Raw genomic sequence first — 23,700 nt, 5'->3', positions numbered from 1 at the left:
CTCCGGCCCGGCCCCGAGAGCGCCGGGCGGAAACCGCCGCCCGAACCGAGCGTTCCCGGCGCGGCGGGGGCGCGGCCGGGCCCGGGCGGAGCCGGCAGCGGGAGCGGCGGGGCCGGGGCGGGGAGCGCGGCCCGGGGCTCCCCCGCCGCCCCCATCCGCCCCGGGGACAGCCCTGCACACGCCGGCTCCCGCCAAACGAGAGGCGGCTGCACACACAGCGCAGCGCGGAACCTGAGCAGAGCTCCAGGCACCAACTCCGCAGGGGCACGGGACCCACCCTCTGTGTTTGCCTGTGAAGAAAACACAGATGTCGTGTTTGGCTTTGAGAGGGCACGGAGACTGACTACAGGCTACTAAAATCACTGTTCTCCTCCTGTATTACGTGGGGAATTTGCATTGGTAAAATACAACAGGTGAGAACTAAGCCCTCAATGTTAAAAACTGAGCCAGAAGGCTCTGTTACCAAAGCTGCTGAGAAGGAGAGGAGAAGGTGTATGGAGGAGGGCAGACCTGCCCTGCACTCACTGGTAAAACTGTCAGGAATCGTTCCGTTCGAGGTCCAGCTCTGCAAGAATTTCCCCACCAGACACACAGTCTACCCCCAGCAAGCACTATCACACACTCCACAGCCAACTCATAAAAAGAATTTAAACTTTTAAGAAAATCTCTGTTTTATTGTGTAATGTAGCATTGAAACATTTCACAAATCAATAACTGGGCTGTACAGGCTGCTGTTCTTTCATTTCTTTGGGTTATAGAGCATCTTGTCAGTACATAAACAACAACCTTTTGCATTATAAATTCTTTCCGAGGCATGCTGGTACAACACAAATTTCTCTTATCAAATGCAGCTAAGTCTAACTTCCAAACATCATGCACAAGAAACTCATCTAGTGATAATGTAAACTCAGCAGAAGGGCAGGTCACAAGTCTTGCTTGCTCACGCTCTGCAGTGCTGCAGGTTTGTGTATGATATTTGGAATGTTCTGTGAGTGTGAGTAATACCAGTCAAAAGGAGAGGAGGAAAATGGGAGGGAAAAAAGAAAAAAAAAAAAAAAAAAAAAAAAAAAAGGAAAGAGAAAGAAAAAAAAAAAAAAAAAAGCCCGGGTGCCTCGGGATGGGCAGCTCAGCCGAAGTTGTGCAGTGCTAGCCTGAACATGTCATTGGTGCAAACCCAAGCATCATTGATGTTCTTTAATAGAAATATCTGGTGGAATCCCATGATAGGATCTTCATCAGCCTGTAGAAAGAGAGAGGGGGGGAAAGGTTCAAAACACTCATTTTTTGAGAAACTTATTCCAAAACTCATGATGAGACAACTTCAAGCTAACGTTAACAGTGACATTACATGCTGTAAGGTGTGTAGTACTCTGGGAGACACCAATACCACCACAGGGTGTTCTGAGGGGCTTTGCAGACAAACACCCAGAGACACGGAAATCCTGCAATGGCATCTGAAGTTGTGGTGTGTGGAAGGCTTGCTGACATGTCACTCACCACACTGATGGAACATGCCTGCCTCAGTGCTGAATCACAAATCCTTTACACAGCAACCAAGCTTAAGAGAAAGTGGTTCAAGTTTTAGCTTCTGAACTTTGGGTTGATGGTAGAATGGAGTTTCTGTAGAGGTTGGTATCAACACGTTGCCTGGACAGTCCAGGTGACCTGGGCTTTAAAAGCTTTGCCAGAGCAGGTGCAGCTGGCCAGAAACACAGCACTTCCCACTTCCACTGTCCAGAAATGGCTGGAAGGGAGCAGAGCATTCACTAGAGCTGTGACAATGTGTTCTAAGCACAGGGAATGGCTGCAGCAGTGCCTCCACTCCTGCCTCTGACAATATGTCTGGGTATTTACAATATTACTACAAAAGCAGAAAATAGTATTAGAGGTAGACTAGTACTCCCACCTAATGTTTATTTACCCATCTTCTCAGAGATACCGTGCAGGAATTAAATCCTCAAAATAACATAAATTATTCCCAAACCAATCAGCTGGAAATCACACAACAGGATTTAATCTGAAAAACACACAGGAGCAAATACAAAACAATCTTCTGATGCTGGCTGAAGTGTGTTCAATTCAGCATTTTTGGAGGATTTTAAGCTTTATTTTTTTCAATACATGACTATTCAGCTTCATAAAAAGAGGGAAATTTATAAAAAAGAACCTTCAAAAGCAGCAGCCAGAGCAGCTCATGAAAGACACTGCCAAAGCACTGAGTGTTCATAGGCAATTCCCTGCTGCTGCTCACCGAGAACAAGTGAAGTCTGAATAGCAAAGCAGACAAAAAAGAAACTTTACTTTAAAAAAGTAATATTCATGGAATGTGACACAAGTCAGCTTTGAGGACCAACTTGCAAAGGACATCAGTTGTATTACAGAATAGCAAGTCTGCCAGAACGCTGGTGGCATCAGGTGCATGGAAAGGAAGCATTTAAATCCAAAAAGCACTGCAAGGATTTCACAGTAAAAACTGCCTAGAAGTTAAATTGTGTACAAGAAGTGCAGTTTCAGTAAATGTATGCTAATTCACAGAGGTAAACCAAACTGGACCCTAGACTGGCCCCTCACGAAAGTGATACTGAAATAATAATAGATATTTATTTATTGAACCAGCTGAAAGCTCTAAAGCTATCAAGGCAAGCACAGGGTTAGCAGTTGTTAAGGGAAAACAAAGAACCAAAACCCAGAAGTAAGCAAATGCATAAACAGGTAAAGAACACCCACATGTCAAATCCTGCATGCATTTCTTCTAAGTTAAAAAACATAAAATGCTACTATAAGGTCATAAAAGGACAAGAAAAATGATCCAGCTACAGGACAGTTTCCTACTGAAGAAACTAAATTGAGTACAACTCTCCAGCTTGCAAAAACATAGTAACAATAGGGAGAACAGGCAAGACAAATTACTATAAAATCATGAAGAACAAAGTGAATGAGAAAACTACTACAGCCAGAAATTAAGACAATAAATAAGGCCAGGAATATGAGCAAGTCTGTTCAATACGTGACTGAATGAGAGAATAATTCTCAAAGCAAAACAAGTGCCAGCAGTGACTGTCCAGCAGACAAACAGGGCAGCTTGTCCCTCAATTCACACCTGCTTTCCAAGAGGCAGAGGCTCCCTAGGAACAAGCCCAGTGTGAACACAAGCAATTCTGCCCAGCTGTCCATTTCGTGCATTAGCACATATGACCACAGTCATGGCAATAGTTTCAAAGGAAGTATTATCCCTACTACACATGCCCAGAAGAGAGGCCCACATATCTGTGCTGTAGAGGTGGCCTGTACACTGAAGCCCGTTGGTTTGTGCCTTTTCCAGCTTCTCCTGGGTATCCAATGTAACCCATCCCAGGAGAGCCTCACCACTGCTTAGGAGCTGGCAGGCTCTCAGCTCTCAGCTGCCCTCCTTGTTGCAGATCACTGAGGTATCTACTACAAGCTGCATAAGTACTTTTCACACCAAATTTGACCTTGTCATTACTGACATGAGTATGCTTTAAAATACACCCCTGGAAAAAAAATATACCATCGCCAGACAAGCTTTAGTATAGGTCTCCTTGATTTCTGATAAGCCTAGGTAGGCCCTGATAAGAGTACTGCAGCTCTTGATGCTTTGGCTAAAGGACAATTTCCTCCTTTCTCAAGAAATTCAGGGCCGGACACATGAAGAAAGACTAAAAGGGAATTCTCCCCAAAAACACTTGGTGTGGTACAGACAGCAAATTCCCACAATGAAGTAATACAAAATTTTCTTTATTCCTTTCATGTTATCCCTTCATAGCATAGAGGAGCAGTATACTTTAAAAACAAGGAAAATCCGAGACTATATTCAAGGTGAAGTACATCCTTTATAGTCCATTCCCAATTTTTGACTATTTAATATTAGCACATAGCAAAGGCTTACAGTTCAGTGACTCAAGATGCCCCAGAAAACACAGACTAATCCTAACCTATTTTAGTTTAGATCTTCATCACAGCTCAGATAACACCACTGAAACTCTCTAGCCTTATTTTTCACACCAAATTCAGGCATGTCCAACTCAGGATTTGCATTCCTTACAGGAGCCCTGGCTCGAAACTCAAGGAGCTTTAGTCTTCCTATAAAACTTTCCTTTGTGCAGTTCAAATTCTTCCATGACATCATTGAACTAGAACAAAAATTAAAGAAGTCCCAGAATCAGACTGGGTATCCTCTGATTTCAAAAGGCCAGCCCTTTGCTCAGCACAAGCATAGACTACAGCAGCTCTGCATCACAGAACCACAGAACAGGCTGGGTTGGTCCACAGATGGTAAAGGTCCACAGAAAGGACCTTTAGAGATCTAATCCAATCCTCCTGTCCTGGGCAGGGAGATATTTCACTGCATCAGCCACAGTTTTGTCTAGCAGAGTCTTCAAATTCTCACAGAACAGATGTTTCACAAGGTGTCCAGGCACCACCTCCCAGGATTTCAGTCTTCCAAGGAAAATCTTCCCTTGTGTCCCATCAGTACCTTCCAAGTTATGGTTTATAACCCCTATCCCTTTTTACACTGTCTGGTACCACTGAGAAGAGTTTGCTTCCAGGTAGTTGGAAGTACACAATCACTTTTCACTGACATTTCAAGCAGATTGCCTGTAGCCACCTCCTCTCCCCTTCCACCAGCTCTTCATCGCCCACAATCTTGACAGCTTTTTGACCTTTCAGTTTTTCTACATCCTTTCTGACCTGGGGGCTCAAAAGGAAGTCCTCAGCTTACAGAGCAGTGAGTCATGTCAGAGTCCGAGATGCAACACTGCTTTGCATTTCAGGTTTAGCTACACAACTTTCCTCCTCTTGCCTGGTCAGGTTTCTTCACCAGCACCCCCAGCAATTATTGATTGAACTGCAGGGTTGCAACAACCCTTACCTCAAAGGAAAGGCTAATTACTTGAGACTGCAGGTTCTTTCAGCTGTTAAGCCTTATTTAACAGGCTTTAAGCAATGCTTTAAGTGTTCAGCATGCATTACAAAAATATCCAGTGATTTTAATTGCAAATTTCCTTTTCCTTTCTAGACTAGAAAACACCGCATAACAATTAGTTATTCACAATTAATTCTGCATCGATCACTTCAAAAAATCACACTCTGGGGAGAGCCACAGATCTGCCACATGGCTCTGAGAACACACAAGCCACAGCCATGCTTCTCAGCCGAGCTCAAGGGACAGAAGGGCGAGAAGAGAGCATTCCTTACTCAACCAGAACAGCGAGGACTGGAAGACAGGTAAGGCAGAGGGTTAAACGTTGTGGAGGGCTAGCCTGAAGACTTCGTTGGTGCACACCCAGGCACCTTGAAAATTTTTCAACAAAAAGGTTTGGTGGAAGCCTAGAACTTGGTCATCATCTGCCTAAGCATGACAGGAGAAATACATTACTAGGTGAAGCACACTGAAGATACTGGGTGACATTCTGGATGAACATTGGCAAAGCAGGGTCACACCAAAAGGAATTCACTCCTAAAGGCTTAAACTGATGCTTACTCTGCCTAGCTGAAGCAAGCAAGCAGCACTCTGACAATGAACAGCAATAAAAACCAACAGGATTAAAATAAATGAATGTATATTTATTATACCTCCACAAAAGGACAACCCCACCCAAACATTAATACCTATCAGCATCCATTAAAGAGGAACTTTGAAAGCAATTACTGCACTGCTTTAGCCATTAAGTTAGATCCCTGCTAGTGACATTCACCTACTAAACATGCTCTTATTCTGCAGCATCATGTGAAATAAGTTGTTGTGCCCAGAGCCCTCAGTGCAGGTGATTATTCTGCTGCAAAAGGTGAGGGGTTTTTTTGAGTTTGTTGTTTTTCTTTTTTAAATTTATTTATAGTTCATACTGGTAAATTAGCATGCGACTGGTGGTCTTGGAAGTGCCTTTCCGTGTGCAAAATTTTCTTACAGTTCTCCTTGAGAGCAACATATGCAGGCTGAGCAGCCACACCACTGAGAAGGCAGCTTCAAATCACAGTGAGTATGCAGCCCCAGTCTGCCTGTTACAGTGTTCCCTGCTCAAACCAGCTGCATGTGAGCCACTTATTAAAATGCACCACCTGCACCCAGTTGTTCTCAGTTACTGTATTGTACACAGAGCAGCACTGAGATGCAGTAAAATAGCTGTCAACATGTGTGAACTGGCATGAAAAAAAAGCATTCACTACATATGACAGCCAGGTTCATTTACACCACAGACTGTTCCTGATATCTCATTTGTCCACCTCTATAAATATCACACAGGGCAGAAGCATGAAGTTGAAAATTTTAAGTTGACTTTGACCTTCTGGACACTTGTTCTGTGAGAAGCAGTGTTCCCAGGGATTAAGATGTGATTTTTAAATCTAAGGCTTGAGACACATAAATGTGAAGAGTGGGAAAACATTTCCTCACCTACTAAATTTCACAATCAAGTTGGATTTGATCATGATATTAGGCATACTCTAAACCAGTATGTTCTTTCCAAATACCTGGATGCTCTAACATATGATCCCTAAATTATACTGAGAGGTTAAAAAAATACATCAGAAAATACTGCTCTAAGTAGTCATGGTATTTATGGAAAGCTCTCAGACTGCATTTACAATCCCTCCATGTTAATGGATTATGATTTGAGAAAACCCAATAGCTTTACAGAACCTTTTACAACTTGGTATCTTGCCACAGGATCCAACACAATCACTGTTGCAAGCTGTGACAGTTATATAATAACCTTAAAAACACAACTGTGTAAAACTAGGTGCAGATGTGACTGGCCCAAGACACTGAGTCAAAGGTCTTGATCACATCAGAGAATTTTGTGCACACCCAAGAGCAAGGTTGAGGAGATCACCACATCTGTCCTGTGCTTTCCATGTGGCTGCTTTTCCATGGAGTGTGTGCAGGTGGGACTGAGCAACAAAAAAGCTGGAATCCAACTTGCAGCTAGGAAGCAGGAGCAACTTTAATGAGAGCCAAAGCTGTCTATGTTAGGTTTAGCAGTGAATGCATTACACTGGGCACTGCCCCTCTCAGCTGCCCAGCCCAAAACAGAGAACAGCTTAGCAAGCAGATTCAAACATTCAGTCCTATGTCTGCTTAGCAAACAGTACAGTGTCAGTGGAAGCTTGAATGCTTTGATACTAGAGGTGCCATTGAGTTAGCAGGAAAAGGAAATCTAAACAGCTATTTTAAAACAAACTGGGTGCAGGTAACTCTAAAGACTGGATGGCATTAGAGGCCTGACTTCACATCATGGCTGGACCAAATGAACTTTGATAACTTTAATTACTGCTATGCAATTACACATTTTGTAAACTAATATCACCCACTGTGAGCAAGTTCTGCCTCCAGCTGACTTTACATACAGAGTATTTTTTGCAAATTCCAGGACAATGCCCTTCATTCATAAGCAGCTTCATTAATTTACAAGTATGTGGCCCTGGTATATTGGGTAAGTTTACACAGTTCAGTAGTATCACTCACACAGCAATCTGGTCATACTAAGCCTGAAAAATAATCTGATTCTTCACAAGGAGCAGCTGTTTCAACAATAAGTGTTTGATCTCAGAGGCAACATTCCCACTGTTGAATCAGTTTTGATTACAGAGGTACTGGACTGTACTAACACCAGGATTGTATTCTTGTGTCCTGTGACAGTAAAGTATGGACACACTGAAGGGTGGTCAGTTAACACAATCAAATCTGCTAAATCAGACCTCAATGCAAACATTACATCAAGGAGGATGTTAAACTAGATGTGCTTAAATTGTCCAAGAACACTGTGACAACGCTTTGAAATGCAACAGAGGACACCAAAACCTTACTGCATGAGGGTAAGGGAAATACTGATGCCTCTAAAACCCACGTGATATTTGTCAGCACAGTAAAATCCACAACAATTTGCTTGGCAGGACATGACTGTCAAATTACAGGTGGTTTACCTAGAAGTAGGTATCTGAAGGAAGGATCATTTCTTGACAGGTTTGAACAGCAGAGGAACAATATTCCAATGCAAGCTTAACCCTGCTCCTTCCCCACCCATGCGAGCATTTAAATGTATTCAGAAATTTAGAATGATTTAGAACAATTCAGAAATTTTAAATTATTTAGAATCCTGCAAAAACCTGAGACATAAGCCCTCATTAACCTGTAATAGAAAGAGTTTACCTTAAGCTGTCCCACTACCATACTGAGTATACAGCTATCAGGTGTAGGTTGGTGGTCTTGTGCTGTGATGCTGTGTTGTATTTTTTGAAAAGGGAGGCTCTGCAATGAAAAGAAATAAAAATAAGGAAATGCACAGTAATTGGATTATTTAACTTACAAAACAAAGATTGAGCAAATCCAACATTATATGAAGTGTTAGACTATTGTGGCAGTACTGCACAGAGAACTGTTGCAAATGAAGGCACTACTCATGTGGGACAAATTTTAACAGGTTTGTCACCATACACAGTAAATGGTACCTTTTCCTACACCAATTGCACTGCCTGAAGGGCTTCAGATCATCTGTAAGCTCAAAGTTCCTATGATGAAGGAACAAACCTCTGCTCCGAACTGTGTTAAAAGATTTTATCATCCAGTACTTGAGGTTTACCAGACAACTCCAAATTGCTTCTCTGTTAAGGTGGCTATGAATGGAAAGGAAAAGTGGATGAAATCTTCAAGACTTGAAATCCACATATCCACCCTGCCCCTTTTTAATTTCCTTGACACTCAGGTAGCGAATGGAGGTATGTTTGCAAAGAACACACCTGGAGAAACACCAGGCATTGGAGAGTAATTCCTGTCTTTCAACTTAAACCACATGCACATTCCAACACGGACAATGCCAAGCAGTGAACATGAAATATCTGGGAGATCTCAGAGTTCTGTCACACAAATGCAATTCTGGGACTGTTCTCCCAAAAGCTGCATTACTGCCAGGTGCTTTAGTGGCAGTTCAGCATGGATGGAGCTCTGGGTGACCATGTGGCACAACAATTGCAGTCCAGGAACTGCACAGGACAGCATCATGTGGACATTCCTCAGGTGGCACTTGGATGCCTTTGCTGCATTTCCCTGATTTGGAAACAGGTTGCAACAGATTCAAATGCAGACTTCAACAAGTTCTGCATTTCCCTCTAGTCAAAGGAGCCTCAAAGACTTCCAAGGCGGCCTAGGTAGAGACATGAGCCCTACTGTAACAAATATGAAGTACAGTCTTGCCTTTACAAGCCTAAGGCTCTAGGAAGAATTCCAGGAAGCTAAATCCTTGGATAACAGAGAACACAGAAACTGTAGAAGGATCAGGACCCGAGGAAGCAAATGAAGTGCAGGGAGCAGCCCTCTAATTAGAGAACACCTTTCAATAAGGCCTGCGGTGTTTCCTCTTGGCTAGGAGTGCAGTCCCAACCAATTCGGAAGTGCAAAGCGATCTGACTGCTTTGTAGTATGGAATAGACATTTAGTAACAACACAAATCTAGAGCCTTCTTTTCTGAATCACCAGCAGACTGTTTTCCAGGGTCACCATCCTGAACCTGAGTGTGCAAAATGCCCACACAGCCTGCAGAAGCATAGACTGGGAGTTCCTTTGACAAAACGGGATTCCAAAGCCTAGTCCCACCTCAGCACAAGAGCTCCTTGTTAAACAAGCCCTGCAAAAAGATTCTCTTGGAAAGGCAGAGGGATGAAGGGGAATGAATGCAATTGTGTCCAGGAAGGAAGGAAAGGCTTTGGAATCAAGAGCTCTGCAAAATAGATAAGATAAGGCTGGGTAAAACAGTGGCTGTTTCAAGTACCTGATTCCACAGGACAAGAGGAAAGCTGCACCAGAGGACGTTCAGGTTGGACATGAAGAAGAATTTTTTGACTGCAAAGGTTAAGCATTGGAATGGCCTGCCCAGGGAAGCAGTGGAATCAGCATTCCTGGAAGTGTTCAAGAAACAACTGGACATGGCACTTATTTCTCAGGTTTAGTTAACAAGGTGGTGTTCAGTCAAAGGTTGGACTCAATCTTGGACATCTTTTCCAACCTTAAAGATTCTGTGATTGTCCTCTTCAGAGGAACGGACCTCACATAGCTGGTGAGCCTAGTGAGTTAGTCATGTGATGAAAATCCCACTGGAAAGAGTAGGAGTGTAGGTGACAGGAAAGATCACTGATTTTTAGGACAGGCAGAGGCTACCTCGAAAGGATACCTGCCAATAGACACCTGTACTGGAGCAAAGGATTTTGTGGTGTGAAAAGTACAATGAAAGTGCCTAAGAAGCATGGAGCCACACAACAGCAAGGCTTTTACCATCCTCTCATGTTAGAAATTGAATGGTTTTTTCCCTATGAAAACTATGCAATCTCCTTGAAGTCAGGTAAGAGAAATAAGGCAAGAATAAAGTTGAGCAGCAAAAATTCACTGCTGGCAGCAAGAAATGCCTGTGTCAGCTTCCTCCTTGGTCCAGTATGTTCACAGAACTACGTAATTATTATCCCAAATGCTCAATGTAAATCAGGCTGCCCCTAATTAGCACAGGCACTCTATGTGAAACAAGTCCAGCACCAATTAGGACAGAAGGAACAAGTGTCAACTCCCAGGCTGTAATAAGGTACAGATGTGCCAGGCCTGCAGAGCAATGCCCATACAACCTTGCCCTACTATATTAGCAGATTGAAAAGGTACCATACCATTGCTGTCACACAGCAAAGAATTTGATCTAAAAGAAACTGCCACCTCTTTGTGCTTACATCAGTTCACCAGCCAGGCACTGAAGGGCACAAGACCACAGAAGTGTGAAAGAACTTCAGTGTCAAGCTTTCAGGGATGTGCTAAACTGACTAAGCAGGTCCAGAAGCAGAGTAGGTGAGCACATGAAGCTGACACAGCAAAGGGAGCCCAGGCAGCTCAGTGCTGACAGAGGAATGCTGAACGACAGAGTCACTGTAAGCTGATACAGCCCATAACGAGCCACAGAGGTGAAAGGGCACAGAGTAACTTCAGAGCATTTCCTCCTCACTTTAAGCAGATGGATGCAAGACAGAAAAAATTTCCTTAAAGCTGAGCAGCATGTCTTCACTCACAAATTATGACTGCAGCAGGCACATAAATCTAGAAAGTCCACTTTGCACCAGAGATAGGAAGGTAAAGATGAGCTGTGTCACAGTGGGAAAGGGGCTGGATCTGCACTGGGCTGAATCCAAGGCAGCAATCAGACACTGTGGCCAAGCAAATGCTTGGCTGGTTGGGTATCTAAGTGGCTGCAAGCCCAAAAGTCTAAAGAACACTGAGTGCACAAACAAGCAACCCTGGAGCTTGGGTATCTCCTCACCTACAAGTAAGCAGCTGCTTGCTGTTTCTGAGATGTGCAGCCTTCCCAAAGGCAACACAGGCACCTAAAGCACAGACCTGAGGGCAAACCTCAGTCTTTACAGTTAAAGATGCCTTAGGTGAAAGAAGCAACTCCAACACACAGGAGCAGTAGCTGTGCAATAAGCCAAGTGTCAAGTTACAATTACTTTTCTTCTCAATGTGTAATAAAAATGTCTGAAATACCATACTCAGAGCAGACGGTCTGGTGACCTAAAAAGCATGTCCCCTGCATATCTTGCAAGAGAAACAAACTTTCTGGTCTCCTGACAGCTTGCAAGTACCCCCAGTTTTATAACAGAAGCATGGATTTACCTAAAAAGATAAAAATTCTTTTAGTTTAACTAAATGAACATGGAATTTCAGTGTCCTCTCACTTCCTGAAGAGGAAACCCATGTTTAGAAGTCCTGAAGCATACCTGCTCATATCTGAACTGCTGACAAATCTGCATTGAGGATAAGTCAGCTTCTCCACTATAGAACTTATTTGCAGTGTATGTATCAGAAAACAAGCTGTTCCTTGCTGTAATGTGTCTAGCCTTTATCACAGACAGATCCAAGTAACAGGTTTGCTACTGCTTCTTCCTTGGCATGCCTTAAAAGAGCAAAGGCACCTTTCACTCCTCTAGATCAGAGGCAGCTTATGCATTAGACCTTTTAAAAAAAATAAATCAATAATGTCAAATACAATTGCAGTCACAAAATAACCTTGCAAACTATGGAGTCAATTAACGTTCCACCATTAGAGCCATCAGGGGAATAACCCACTACACAGCAGTAATTCATAACATTTCTTGAAGACCTAAGCTGGAAGCACAAGTTCAAAACTTTTTGAACTGCTTAAGTCTAACTCAAATTTTCAAAAGCAATTATCTTCTAGTCTTCATAACTGTTTCCCAAAACATTCAGTAAGGATTACAGACTTACAGTGAGTTTTTCAACAATGGCTGCTTTGCCCTGGAACTGCTGTCCTTCCCACGTAAGGCATGATGCATCAATCTGGGGGAAAAAGAAAAATGTCACCAACTTAGGTAACCCTTAAGCAATCCTAGTAATAGACTTTGTTTATTTAACATAAATCCTCAGAATCCAGCTATTTGAAAACTACCTAAAAGGGACATAGAAAGAAACCAGCAAAATCAATTGAAGAAGTTTGGAACAATCAACTGAAAATTAGGCAGACTGCATTTCATTATCATAAGGCTACCAGCAGAAGGATTTCCTGCCTTTGGATAAAAGTCAGCTTTCAGAAGAAAATCTACAGAATAAAAAGAAAATAAAAATTATATGGGCACAAAATCAAGCATGTGGAAAGAGAAAAATACATGAAGAAAATTGACAACATGGGTTGCACCATCAGGGTAGTGCTCCAACCCACCTAACTCAAGAAATTCAAAAGTGACTGGCCAGATCCCTACCTGGAACAGGTGACAAAAGTCTTAATTGACTTGGATTACAGCACTAAAGATAAACTGAATCTTGTGGTGGAAGTAGTGATACAGAAATACGAACCAAATCTAAGAGCTCCCTGCTGCATTCCTGCATGCTATAAAATTTGTTTGCTCCCCCAGGGTCTCTGAGGGGAAAAAGCTCATAATTAGAAGTCCATTTCTACAAAATCCCCCCAAATTTAGACAAACTGTGACCTTGGTGTATTTCAGCCACACAAAACAGGGTGGTCTCATTCTGCACAGTTCAGGAACTCCACAAAACAATACACATCAGTGACCTGCAAAATAGTTCTCCCAATTACATGTGCACAAGACTCTTCATTGAATGATGGAAGGCAGAAAGAGCCTAAGGGTAAAAAAAAGCCAGGAGCTCACTGTGTGGAAGGTCCTATTTCCAGGAATTTAAATTAGCTTGTACTTACCACCATTTTGAGGACTGAATGTATTTTGGTAATAAAATACTACTAAGAGCCTCCATATTTAGAGCTGTGGTTAGAATACAAACTGGTTGGTTTTCTTCCTCTCTAGGCTCTGCACACAGCTTCCTGGGCAAACTAAACCAACAATCTGGCAGGTAGCAAGTACACAACAATCCCAAGAGCAAATGGTGTCAGTGCTGCTGGATATTGCTGAGGTATAAGAAGGGGTGTCAGAAGGTGTTGAACCACTTTAATCCTCAAGAGCTTGCTGAAACTTCACACAGCTCATCCAGCGGACAAAAAAACGGCCAGAAAAACAGGATATGCTGCTGGAAGACCTGTCAGCCTTGAAGGTCTTGCTGCAACTCCTCAGCCACCCAGCAGCATTCCTCACCATCAGCAATCAACTCCACACACAGAGCACTTTGCAAGCTCTGGAGGAATCCACCCCCAAAACTAAAAGCTGATGTTCCTTGGGTTTGTTAGTTACACTTTTTAATTCTGGCATCCAAGTCTATTTCACCCCAAGTAAGAAGCAATAAAAACCTCATGTTTGAGGAAATTTAAACTAAATTTACATTCATTTAACATGTTATTCTACATGTTTAAACTGGATTTAAAACTGTAAATCTATTTTAATGCTCAGAAGATTAATATAGCATGAGGTCCAAGAAATACCTGCAAGAACTGCTAAACACAAGGCAGGACTTAAATTACATCCCACTTCAAGAAGGATCCAAGCAAATCCATGCCTGTAAATAAATGGCAAACTGAGACTGGAATGTTTGCTTTTACAGAGCACTTCATCACAGGATTATCATCAAACCCCTCCAAAACAAATCACTGCCTACAGCTAAACAGGGCTTTTGTGAATCTGACTGCCTATAAGGCAAACAAAGCTCAAAACAGAAGTGAAACATAAAAGAGAAGCAAGAAAATAAAAGTGAGTGTGATTGCACTGACTGGCATTCTGGAGTCAGGATAAAGCCCACTACCTCACTCTGGGTATTCTCACACATCAAAACAAGGGATCCCAGGCAGATAATGGGACAGAGCCTCAGCTCGCTTTCTGTGCATACTTACATATATTGCTCCTAACTGAGTCCTGTCTGCATCAAAAAGCTGGTAGTAATGTTGTACAAAGCTGGATCCAATCTGCTCCCAGATAGGCTTGTCTCCCATTCTGAATCCTCAACCAGAGCCAGTGACTATAAAACAAATGAACAAAATCATCAGAAAGATCACAGGAGTAAGTGTAACACTTGGCTTGAGTATTAGCATCGAGAAACACAGATCCTCTCAACTGGCCTGAATTTTCCTTTGGGATAACTAGGACAAACTCACCTCTGTATCCTAGACTTGTAAATAAAAGTCTTGGATACTAAATGGTTTAATTTCTAATTATAGATTCGGTTTGTAGTGCTATTTCAGTGTGAGGTCACATCTCAATGTACAAAAGTGAAGAATGAGAACAAAACTGAGTGTTACCACCTTGTCTTCACATGTTTTGGAAGTTACACCATCTGAACAAGCTGGCAAGTGCTCGCTGTTTCAGCTTGATCTCATTTACTGTAAACAACTGACCTGTTAACATGGATTGTCTGCAAGTGGCTTACACCAACTGATTCATGTATTTAGCTCCTCAGGTATTTCACCATCCACAGACCATTCTAAGAGTGTCCTGTCAATGGCACATAACAAGAATTAATTCACTAGCTTGTTGTTTAACAGAGCTTACTGCCTATCCTCTTCTATCCTGTCAATGAGGTTGAAGTAGACTCGATGTTTATCTTTGAACCAGTAATAACTTCAAGATATAAATCATAATTTTTCATAGTGGTGAGAATCTGCAGCTCCTAGTGAAGGTGCTGAAGGCATCCCACACTTCTGAACACAAGTCCCTCTATTCCAGAGGGATTAAGCATAAAGCATGCACAGCAGTCTAGACAGGCCCAAGATGATGGCCTTATCACAACACTACATTTTTCAAGAAAGTAAATTCATTCTTATTTATGCTGATCTCTCTCTGAAAGTCAGAAGAATTGTGCTAAAATTCAAAACACAACTTGCTGCACACAAACCCCACTTATATTTTAAGACCTGAGATCACCTCAAACTATACATTCCCAAGAGCTCCATAGAGGGTACTCCCAGGCCCAGCTTTCTGTGCACAGCTGGACAAGAAAGCTCCTTTCATATTTTAGGCCTTTGGCTGTCTGAGCTTTACTCATATGAATGGGAACTGAAATAGGTTCAGACTCTAGGTTGGAAGTTTTAAGGTCATACAAATCTGGCCAGAGTTAGAGAAGAACAAATCTCTTTCATCAGATCAATGGCCTAACAGCAGGGAGCATCTGTGTTTTCAGGGTGGTAAATTCGACTACCAAGAACAACTGCTATCGCAGCTTTAAACATCCTTATTTGACAATCAGACACCTAGCCAGCATAGTCAACGTCAAACTCAGTAAGCCTGCACATTAACATAAAAACGTAAAAGTGCAAAGTCATGTTGCCACACCACTATTGTTTCAACTGCCCCAGAGAGATCTACAATCTGGTGTTAGTCACCATCATGAGCAGTCCACTGATACTTGTATTACATACCTCAGTCTGGAGGAGTTTACCCAGTGTGGTCACTCCTCTGGGAAAACACATTACACATTAAAAAAAAAAAAAACCAACACCCAAGTACAACAGATTTTAAAAAAACCAAAACCAACCCCACATTCACCTCCCAAACAACTTAAACCTAGTCCTTTATACATGAAAAAGTTGTATTGATTGCACATCCATAATTGCTGCATACCAGCCTAACCTGGAGTTGATCCAGAAATCAAATAACTTCTGTTTAGGGGATTTTATCTTGAAGAAAAACTACCCTAAAACCATGGCACCAGCTCCCTGGAAACTGTACTGAATGATGCCCATGCTGCTGAGAGGTAGGACCCATGTCATACGTCAAAACTAGAAGTAGCAGGATTTAAGTTTGATGCCTGCAGTTTCCATTGCAGACCTGTGGGTACCTAGAAGTGTGTAGTTTGGGATGGCTGCAGTGGAGCCAACAATCAGCACAGGTAAAAATCCCATTGATTCACTTCTTATGGATCATCACAGCTTCAACTTCCAACACACGAAGTTACATCACTATCAGATATTCCTAAACATTTAAGGGCAAATCTACCTGACAGTATTGATGTTCAGCAGTCACACATCTAACACTGAACTTAAGTCAAGGATAACAAAATAACCACCAGCTTACTCCTCTGAAGCTAAAGTAAGTTAGCTATTGCCATATTAAACTTCCCCACACACAAGATGTGCATTCACCCTTAACAGCTCCCTGTACCATCATAAAAACCCAAGATCAAGCTGTATGCCAGCACTGCACCTCATTTAGTCCCTCAAGGCACAACAGCCTCACCCAAGCACCAGATGCCTTCTGTTCAATCCTGAAACTGTGAGAAAGCCTTAGAGACTGCAAGGAATGAAGGAATTCTTATTTTAAATATGGAAAGTAGAATTGCGGTTTCTAGACCTAAAAATTAGTACATTAGCCTGCTATCTCCTCCTAAAACAAGTATTTGTATTTTGATCAGTAAAGCATAAAAACTATTAAATACATAAAACAAAAAACAGCATAAATTTTACCAGTTATAATGTTGAGAACAAGCTAAAAAAAAAAAAAAGTGGTTGAAATTAATGATCCTTGACTCATTTTTTTTTGTTTGCTACAACCTTACTTTCTTTCCTGTGCCATTCATATATGGTTTTGCTGAACACTCATTCTTCCTGGAAAGGTTTATTTTCCTTTTCTGATTTGTCAACTTTTCCTCCATGCTGTCTTGTGTTTTCTGCCTGTCATTACAGATGTAAGAAGCTTAGAGATGTACCTAAAGAAAGAACAAGATGGGAATGATCTGTGTCATCAAGCCCAGTCCTTTTCAGCGAGACACAACTCATGTAAGACTGTATTGATACACTTATCAGTAGAGTATTTTAATGAGATAAATATAAAAGGCTTTAAGAGCTATTGGAAACCTATGAGGAAAGCACAGGTTCTGATGTGTCAAACACTAGGGCAACACAGAGGTGCTTCAGAGCCATCCCCAAATCCATCAGTGCTTCAAAACTGTCCATGGTTACAGAAACAAGAATATTCACTTATTACAATGCCAGATAAAAGAAGTTTCAATAAACTAGAAAGCTCCCAAGATGTGGCACACCTGTCCCTTTAAAGGCACCTGCTGCAAGTTACTATTGTGTAAGTGCATTACTGGATATTCCACCTTAATTCCCCATGGAAAAGGAGATAAATTCCTTAAACTAATTAATTTCCTTGCCTTTGTCACTTCAAACCAAACCTACCTCCTCAGATCCACCTAAGAACATCACAGTCCATTTGATTAACAGCTTCTTCACAAAAGCACAGTGGTAAAGCTTAGCTACCAGCACATAGTGTAATACTTAATTCACACTATTCACTCTATTTCTTGGAATGTGCTCGTACTAGAGAATTTATCCTCGCCTCAAATATGACCCAGCACTCAGTGCTGAAGCAGAAACCCAACACAGTGCACAAAAGCTGCAGCTCCCAGCAGCTGCCTTCAACAGGTATATGCTTACACTGTTGAACTGAAGCGCTTCTCCGCAGGGGCCTTTTGCAGTGACATCAAAATCAAATTCTCCAATACCTTTGCCAGGCTGCATACTGACACATCAAGAGTAAATTCCATCCCTCTACACATCTCTCACCACAATCCCTATACATCTCATCCTACAAGGTACGAGGGCATCCCCAGTGATTGCTTTGCAGGCATCTGCTTTGGCATGTAGCAGACTGCACCAAGAGCAGGACAAGCTGCAGCACCCAGTGAGCAGCAGCACCAAAGAGAAGGCTGAACCCATAAGACAGAGAAAACGTAGATGAGAACAGAGCCCACATGGGCCATGAGCGACCTTGAGTAAAACTAAGGTTACACACCCTCAGAAAGACTTTTATCCACAAAATCCAAAAGCTTTTTTATTGCTTGTCCCATCTTTGGTGTCTCTGTCTACACTCACCCTTCTTCCATCCCTCCTGCCCTAGGTCTGGGTGTGAGATCAGCATGAGCACACCAACATTGCCCATAACTCCTAAGGGGAACTCATACCTTAAGAGACTCATTTCTGCCACCAGTCTCGATGAAACCTCCTCCTACTGCTTCCTTCACAAGCTACAAAACACATGATTCTCTGTCAGTTTGCTGCAGCACAAAGTCCATCTTTCTGCTCAGGCAGCACCACCAGAGCTACTCAGAGAGTTGGCTTGAGGAAAAGTCACTTTTTACTTGGAAAAACAAGACTAATAAAGAGATTGTCTTCTCTGAAACACACAAGCACCAGTGGCATTTGGAGCAGCTGAGCTACTGTCACAGGTCTGCAGTATGGGGAAAGAACAAAAAGCTGCTTCAGCCAGCAGTTATGTTTTACCATATTATCAGACCTGGGCACATGTAAGCTTGCTGCTATCAATTTAAAAAATTAAGTCATCCTGAATTGGACCAAGGTAGGCCTGAGATTCTAAAAGAATACTACATTTTCTGAAAAAGTCAACAAAAGCTAGCACGAGAAACAATAAAGCATAAATTGTTAAAGAAAAACAGGTGGTCTGCCAGGGATTGCCACATTTAAAAAGGAAACTGTATTCAAAGAATCAATGAACAACCATCACAGGCAAAGAAGGTCTGTCAAGTCTTTCTGGTCTGCAAAACACTAAGAAAAAACTCACTGAATTTAAAGAGGAAAAAACTCAAACCAATACATTCTAATGCTAGTCGAGAAAATTGCCTTCTGTTATCCAGTTATGACTATTCCACAAGTAATCTCAGCATAAATAAATCATGCTCCCAGGATAGTAAAGCCAGCCCAACACACCAAAGTTAAACTCTCTTGAGATTGAATTCAAGCTTGTTTTCTCAAGATTTCTGAATCAGTGCAACAAAATAGCACCAACACCACCCTTAAATCTGTGCTGCTGGTCCAGTGACACATGTGAATCCACAGCAAACACGGCTGTGACCATCAGTTGCTGCACCCTTCACTACTGATTAACAGGAGAAAATACAATGAAAGCACTCTCAGCTTTTTCAGTTCCTGATACTTTGCAATTTCTAGTATGCAGGTATTTTAGATCACTCAGATTAGAGTCAGCAGTCTTTAGGCTGGTGAGTAAAGTAAAGCAGCAGTTCTAGACTATTTTTCCTTCAATTCCTTTTCTTTTGCCACTAAAACTTGCAAAGACAGGAGTGCCTTCAGTGTGCTCTTTCTAGGAACACAATGAAACCAGCATCACAGGACCAGTTTGTCTTCTTTCAAACAGGTCATCTATTCACCTCCACCAACAATCACTTGATAACAGATCATCCTCCTTTAGCAAAGGATACACTCCCAACAGAGAAAGTGTGCAAATTGTCACAGAATAATGCAGGTTTGCAAGGGGCCTCCTCCAGCTCAAAGGAGGACAAACCTGTTCCACCACCTGACTGCCCCCAGACAGAGGGCAGCCGTGTCCTACCCGAACCCCATCTGTTCCAGTCGTGCCTCTGGTGTCCTGCCCTGCATGAGGCACTCTGAGAAAAGCCTGGCTCCATTCTCCTGATCATGGCCTGGCAGACTGCACACTGTGATTAAACCCTGCTCGAGCCTCTTCTAGAGTGAATAAGCCCAGGCCAGGCAGAATGCACAGTAACACAGGGATGCAGAAATACTGGAACTTACTGAGGGGCTTCATGCCTCATCAGCCATTTATCTGCAACACACTGCATCTCCGTCTGGTAAATGCCAGTTCAGTGGTCAATCTTTCTCCATTTGAAAGCATATGAAGTTTCTAGTTGAGGAACAAATTTATGCATTCAGAGACTGAAGTAAAGAAGTGTTGCTCTGATGTATTTTCACAATTATCTCCACAGCAGCTGATTGATCCATAGAGGAAAACCCTCTGTGAACAACAGCTCCAGGCCAATCAGAAACAATTGACTTCAGAGACTGCACCAAGTAATTGCCATGGACTGCTCTGTGCAAAAAATTACATTATTCAAAGTATGCTTCTAGAGCTAAAATTGATTAAATCTAGATATGTGAACAGTGAAAGGATGGAAAGGGAGAAAGGGGAAGGTGACAAGGTCCAGACTACTTCTTTCTGGGACATACATTTACTTTCCCCTTCTTCATCTTTTTATTCCTCTACTCCAACTTCGTTAAAACAAATTAATGAGGGAATTATGCCAACCTGAAGTACATCTTTTTTTGTTAGTAATGTCAGCAAGTGTAAGGCCACTAGTACACAAAGCACCTGAGGAAGACTCTGGGAAGGCTTTCACTGTGCCTGCAGCTTGGTGCTCATTCCAGCTGCAACCTGACAACCCAAGAGAGCCACACAGAGCCAGCCAGGATGATTTTCAAATATACAGACATACATTACACATAACTGCAAAGGAGGATTAACGCTTTGTTGTTAAGCAAAAGCCACAATATTAACACAACTGCCATTTTATCCAGAGTATTCTTCATGCAAGCCAAAAACTGAATTTAGGTTTTCAAGGCTGAAGCCACATTTCCTTTCCCCAAGCTGAATGCAGGACAGCTCAGTTTTAAAAAAGGGGGGAGGCACTGCGGAACTGGAGGGGAGAACTGCTACACCTTGTTTTTCTTTACCTTATAGACACAGTAACAAAACACTTAATGGCCAAACTTGCCACAATATCTATGAGCTTCAAAACAAACTAAAAGAATTATACTTGCAATGTTACCAGCTATCAGCACATATTGCAGTCCTAAACTTACCACACTCTACACTTTCACTAACCAAATGATCCTCTTATGAACAGGGACAAAAGAAATCCCAGCAGAGACAACTGTGGAAAGTTGTTACCATTTGCATTTTTTCTAAATACCTGAACAAACACAGATGTTAAGCAAATACATTTCAAATCATCTAACAAATAACTTGCAACCTTTTAAACAAATAATAATTAGGGGCCAAGTGGGAAAATAGTTAAATGGTCCAAAAGTGAGCCAAAATATCACCTCACTTTAAATGAGATCAGGCATTTACAATATACAGTAATTTTGCTACTTCTAGGTGAAAGTCTGTGAAATGCCTTTTTTTTTTTTTTTTTGGCTGCTAAAAGAAAACTTGAAGAAGTCACTACACACAAATACAGAAATCACTGCTTGAACACAATTTCTCAAGAAGGCAAAAGAGTATTAACTTGAGATGGCAGCTGATTAAGGAATCAGAATTCTTTTTCAAGTAACATTTTTGCAACCAATTCCTACTCAAGTATTTACCTGGGCTTTTTTTTTTTTTTCTTTAGTTCAACTGCAATACAGTACCTCCAGTTCTAAAATATATTTACACTGGAAATTATGGACTTCGAATGAGCTGAATTATTATTTCAGCCTGCTCCAGACAGGAAGTTCAATTTGAATTGCAAGAACAGACTTTAGGGGATTTAAATGTCTTCAGAAAGCTATCTCACATTAACTGAATGTAACACACACTCCCTGCTATTGCACACCTTTGCAGGTTTTGATTGCTTTCAAAGCTGAAAAGTGACAACAGCCAGAGAAGGGAAGAAAAAAATCTCTCTTGCAAATCATACTGGAAAATGCCAACTCAAAATAAAAAAACTGCATGGCTGCAGCAGATCACTGAGCACATGCACTTGGCTAGTTTCACTCCAAGGAAGCATGAACCTTCCACGTTCAATGTGACAAAGTGATTCAACCACGTCAGGTAACTTCAGTCCTCTCTCAATCTTCTGGTAAGACAGAAAACAGCAAGAACATTAAAAGCGTGTACACCGCCTGCCCTGCACAAACCATCTCCTTGCAGCTCCCGGCTCACCCTTTTTACTCCCTTCCCTGCCATACCGAGCCGTGGCAAAGCACGACAGAGGCACGGACGGGCACCAGGCCGAGGAGAAGCCTCGGTGCCTCGGAGGGTCGCGGCGGCGGCGCCGGGGACAGCACGGCCAGGGAGTGCCGGAGGCTGCCGGCGGGGCGAGGCGAGGCACGGCCCGCACCTCCCCGTTATCCCCCGGCCCCGCCGGAGCGATCTGCCCCCCCGAGCCTGCCGAGGCCCCTCGCTCCCCCCGGGGGAGCTGGGTCGGGGCCGCCCACCCCCCTCAGCCCACCCGTCCGCCCACCCACACGCGGGGCCCGCCAGTCCCAGGCACAGCGGGCGATGGCTCGGCTCCCGCCGCCGCCGCCCCTCCGGGACCGCGCTGCCGGCGCCTCAAAGACGGAGAAGGTCAGGGCGGCTCTGGTCGGCGGCTCCCGCCCAGCCTGGCCCGCGGCAGCCGGCAGCGCCCCGCGGCGGGGATGGGGCTGGGCCACGGGACCGCGGGAGGCGAGCGCGGGGTGTGGCGGCACCGTGTGCCGGCCCGCGGGCGGTGCCGGTCCCAGTCCCGCTGCCACTCCCGGTCGCGCCCCCCGCACTCACCCGCGGCTCCCACTATGGCGGCGGCAGCGGCCCCGTGCGCGGCGCGAGCCCCCTCAGCCTCCCTCGCCCGCGCTCCTGCCCCGCCCCGCTCCGCCCGGCCCCGCGGCTTGCCGGGACAGCGAGTCACAGCGGCCGCCGGACGCGCACTGGGAGGGGCGAGTAGAACTACAACTCCCGACAAGCCGCGCGCCGCACCCCGCGGTGGCTCATTTGAATGAAGGAAGGGGCCCGCGCGCCGCTAGCCCCGCGGCGGCGCCCCGGAGCATTGTGGGATCGTGGGGGAGCGGAGTTGGGGGGGCGGTGCGCCTCGGGAGTAACGGGGTTAGGGTTGTACCCCTTTGGGATGGAGTTATCCCCCTCTGGCACAGGTTTGTACCCTCTGGGACGGGGTTGGCCCCGTCTGGGATAAGGTTGTCCCCCTCTGAGACGAGGTTGTCCCCCTTTGGGATAGCGTTGTCCCACTTTGGGACAGGGTTGCACCCCTCTGGAACAGGGCTGTACCCTCTGATTGTACCCTGTTCCTGAGTATCAAAAGCCTTCCACTGGAAGCGGACTGTGATATCACTCGGATTGTGGATGCGCACAGTTGTGTGGTTTGGCAGTGTGATGTAGGTCTTCCCAAATAGCACACTATTCCTGTTCAGCCTGATGTGGACGTCCACAGCTGTTCCATGAAGGCTTGTGTGGGTGTCTTTACCTGGAACAAAGGAAGGGGAGTCCTTGCTCAGCTCACTGGCTGATGGAAGCACAATGAACAGAGCAAACCACAGGTAACAGAAGAAAGCATCTCAGCTTTTAGCTGAATGAGCAGTTCCATGGATCAGTACATTTATCACACCATGAGAGCTGCATGTGCACAGCATGAGGATGTCCTGGACAACCTGCCAGCATTTCACCCTCTAGAACAGACCCCTACTAAAGGCTCCCTCATTTCCAGAGCTTTCAAACCTTCATTATTCCAAACCAAGTAACTTGTGGGATTCATCTGTGCTCAAGCTTCAGTGC

At 43.6% G+C, this 23,700-nt stretch overlaps 1 protein-coding gene across 2 annotated transcripts; it reads right to left on the bottom strand.

The window, feature by feature from the left end:
* Nucleotides 1–653: 653 nt before the first annotated feature.
* Nucleotides 654–22,804, bottom strand: NUTF2 (nuclear transport factor 2). Of its 2 annotated transcripts, none has more exons than XM_066327626.1 (5): nucleotides 22,696–22,804; nucleotides 14,295–14,419; nucleotides 12,269–12,340; nucleotides 8,168–8,266; nucleotides 654–1,240 (listed from the first exon to the last, which is right to left on the bottom strand). In XM_066327626.1, the coding sequence occupies exons 2-5, from the start codon at nucleotides 14,391–14,393 to the stop codon at nucleotides 1,127–1,129; spliced, it is 384 nt and encodes a 127-aa protein (XP_066183723.1). In that variant the 5' UTR covers nucleotides 14,394–14,419; nucleotides 22,696–22,804; the 3' UTR covers nucleotides 654–1,126. The 2 variants fall into 2 exon arrangements, with proteins under 2 accessions (XP_066183723.1, XP_066183724.1); XM_066327627.1 differs by lacking the exon at nucleotides 22,696–22,804 and adding an exon at nucleotides 14,796–14,896.
* Nucleotides 22,805–23,700: the final 896 nt, after the last annotated feature.

Source organism: Sylvia atricapilla, chromosome 12 (genome assembly GCF_009819655.1).
Source record: "Sylvia atricapilla isolate bSylAtr1 chromosome 12, bSylAtr1.pri, whole genome shotgun sequence".
In the NCBI taxonomy this organism is placed as follows: Eukaryota; Metazoa; Chordata; class Aves; order Passeriformes; family Sylviidae; genus Sylvia; species Sylvia atricapilla.
The sequence above is the reverse complement of the archived record's forward strand: the minus strand, read 5'-3'. Positions and strand labels throughout refer to the sequence as shown.

What these genes read in the sequence shown, in the direction of transcription:
- NUTF2 (XM_066327626.1), bottom strand. Translation starts at nt 14,393, where the DNA reads ATGGGAGACAAGCCTATCTGGGAGCAGATTGGATCCAGCTTTGTACAA. An exon ending in CTCAGTTAGGAGCAATATAT is followed by an intron (nt 12,341 to 14,294) that starts GTAAGTATGCAC and finishes TTTTTCCCCCAG; the next exon opens with ATTGATGCATCATGCCTTAC. An exon ending in CCATTGTTGAAAAACTCACT is followed by an intron (nt 8,267 to 12,268) that starts GTAAGTCTGTAA and finishes TTTTCATTGCAG; the next exon opens with AGCCTCCCTTTTCAAAAAAT.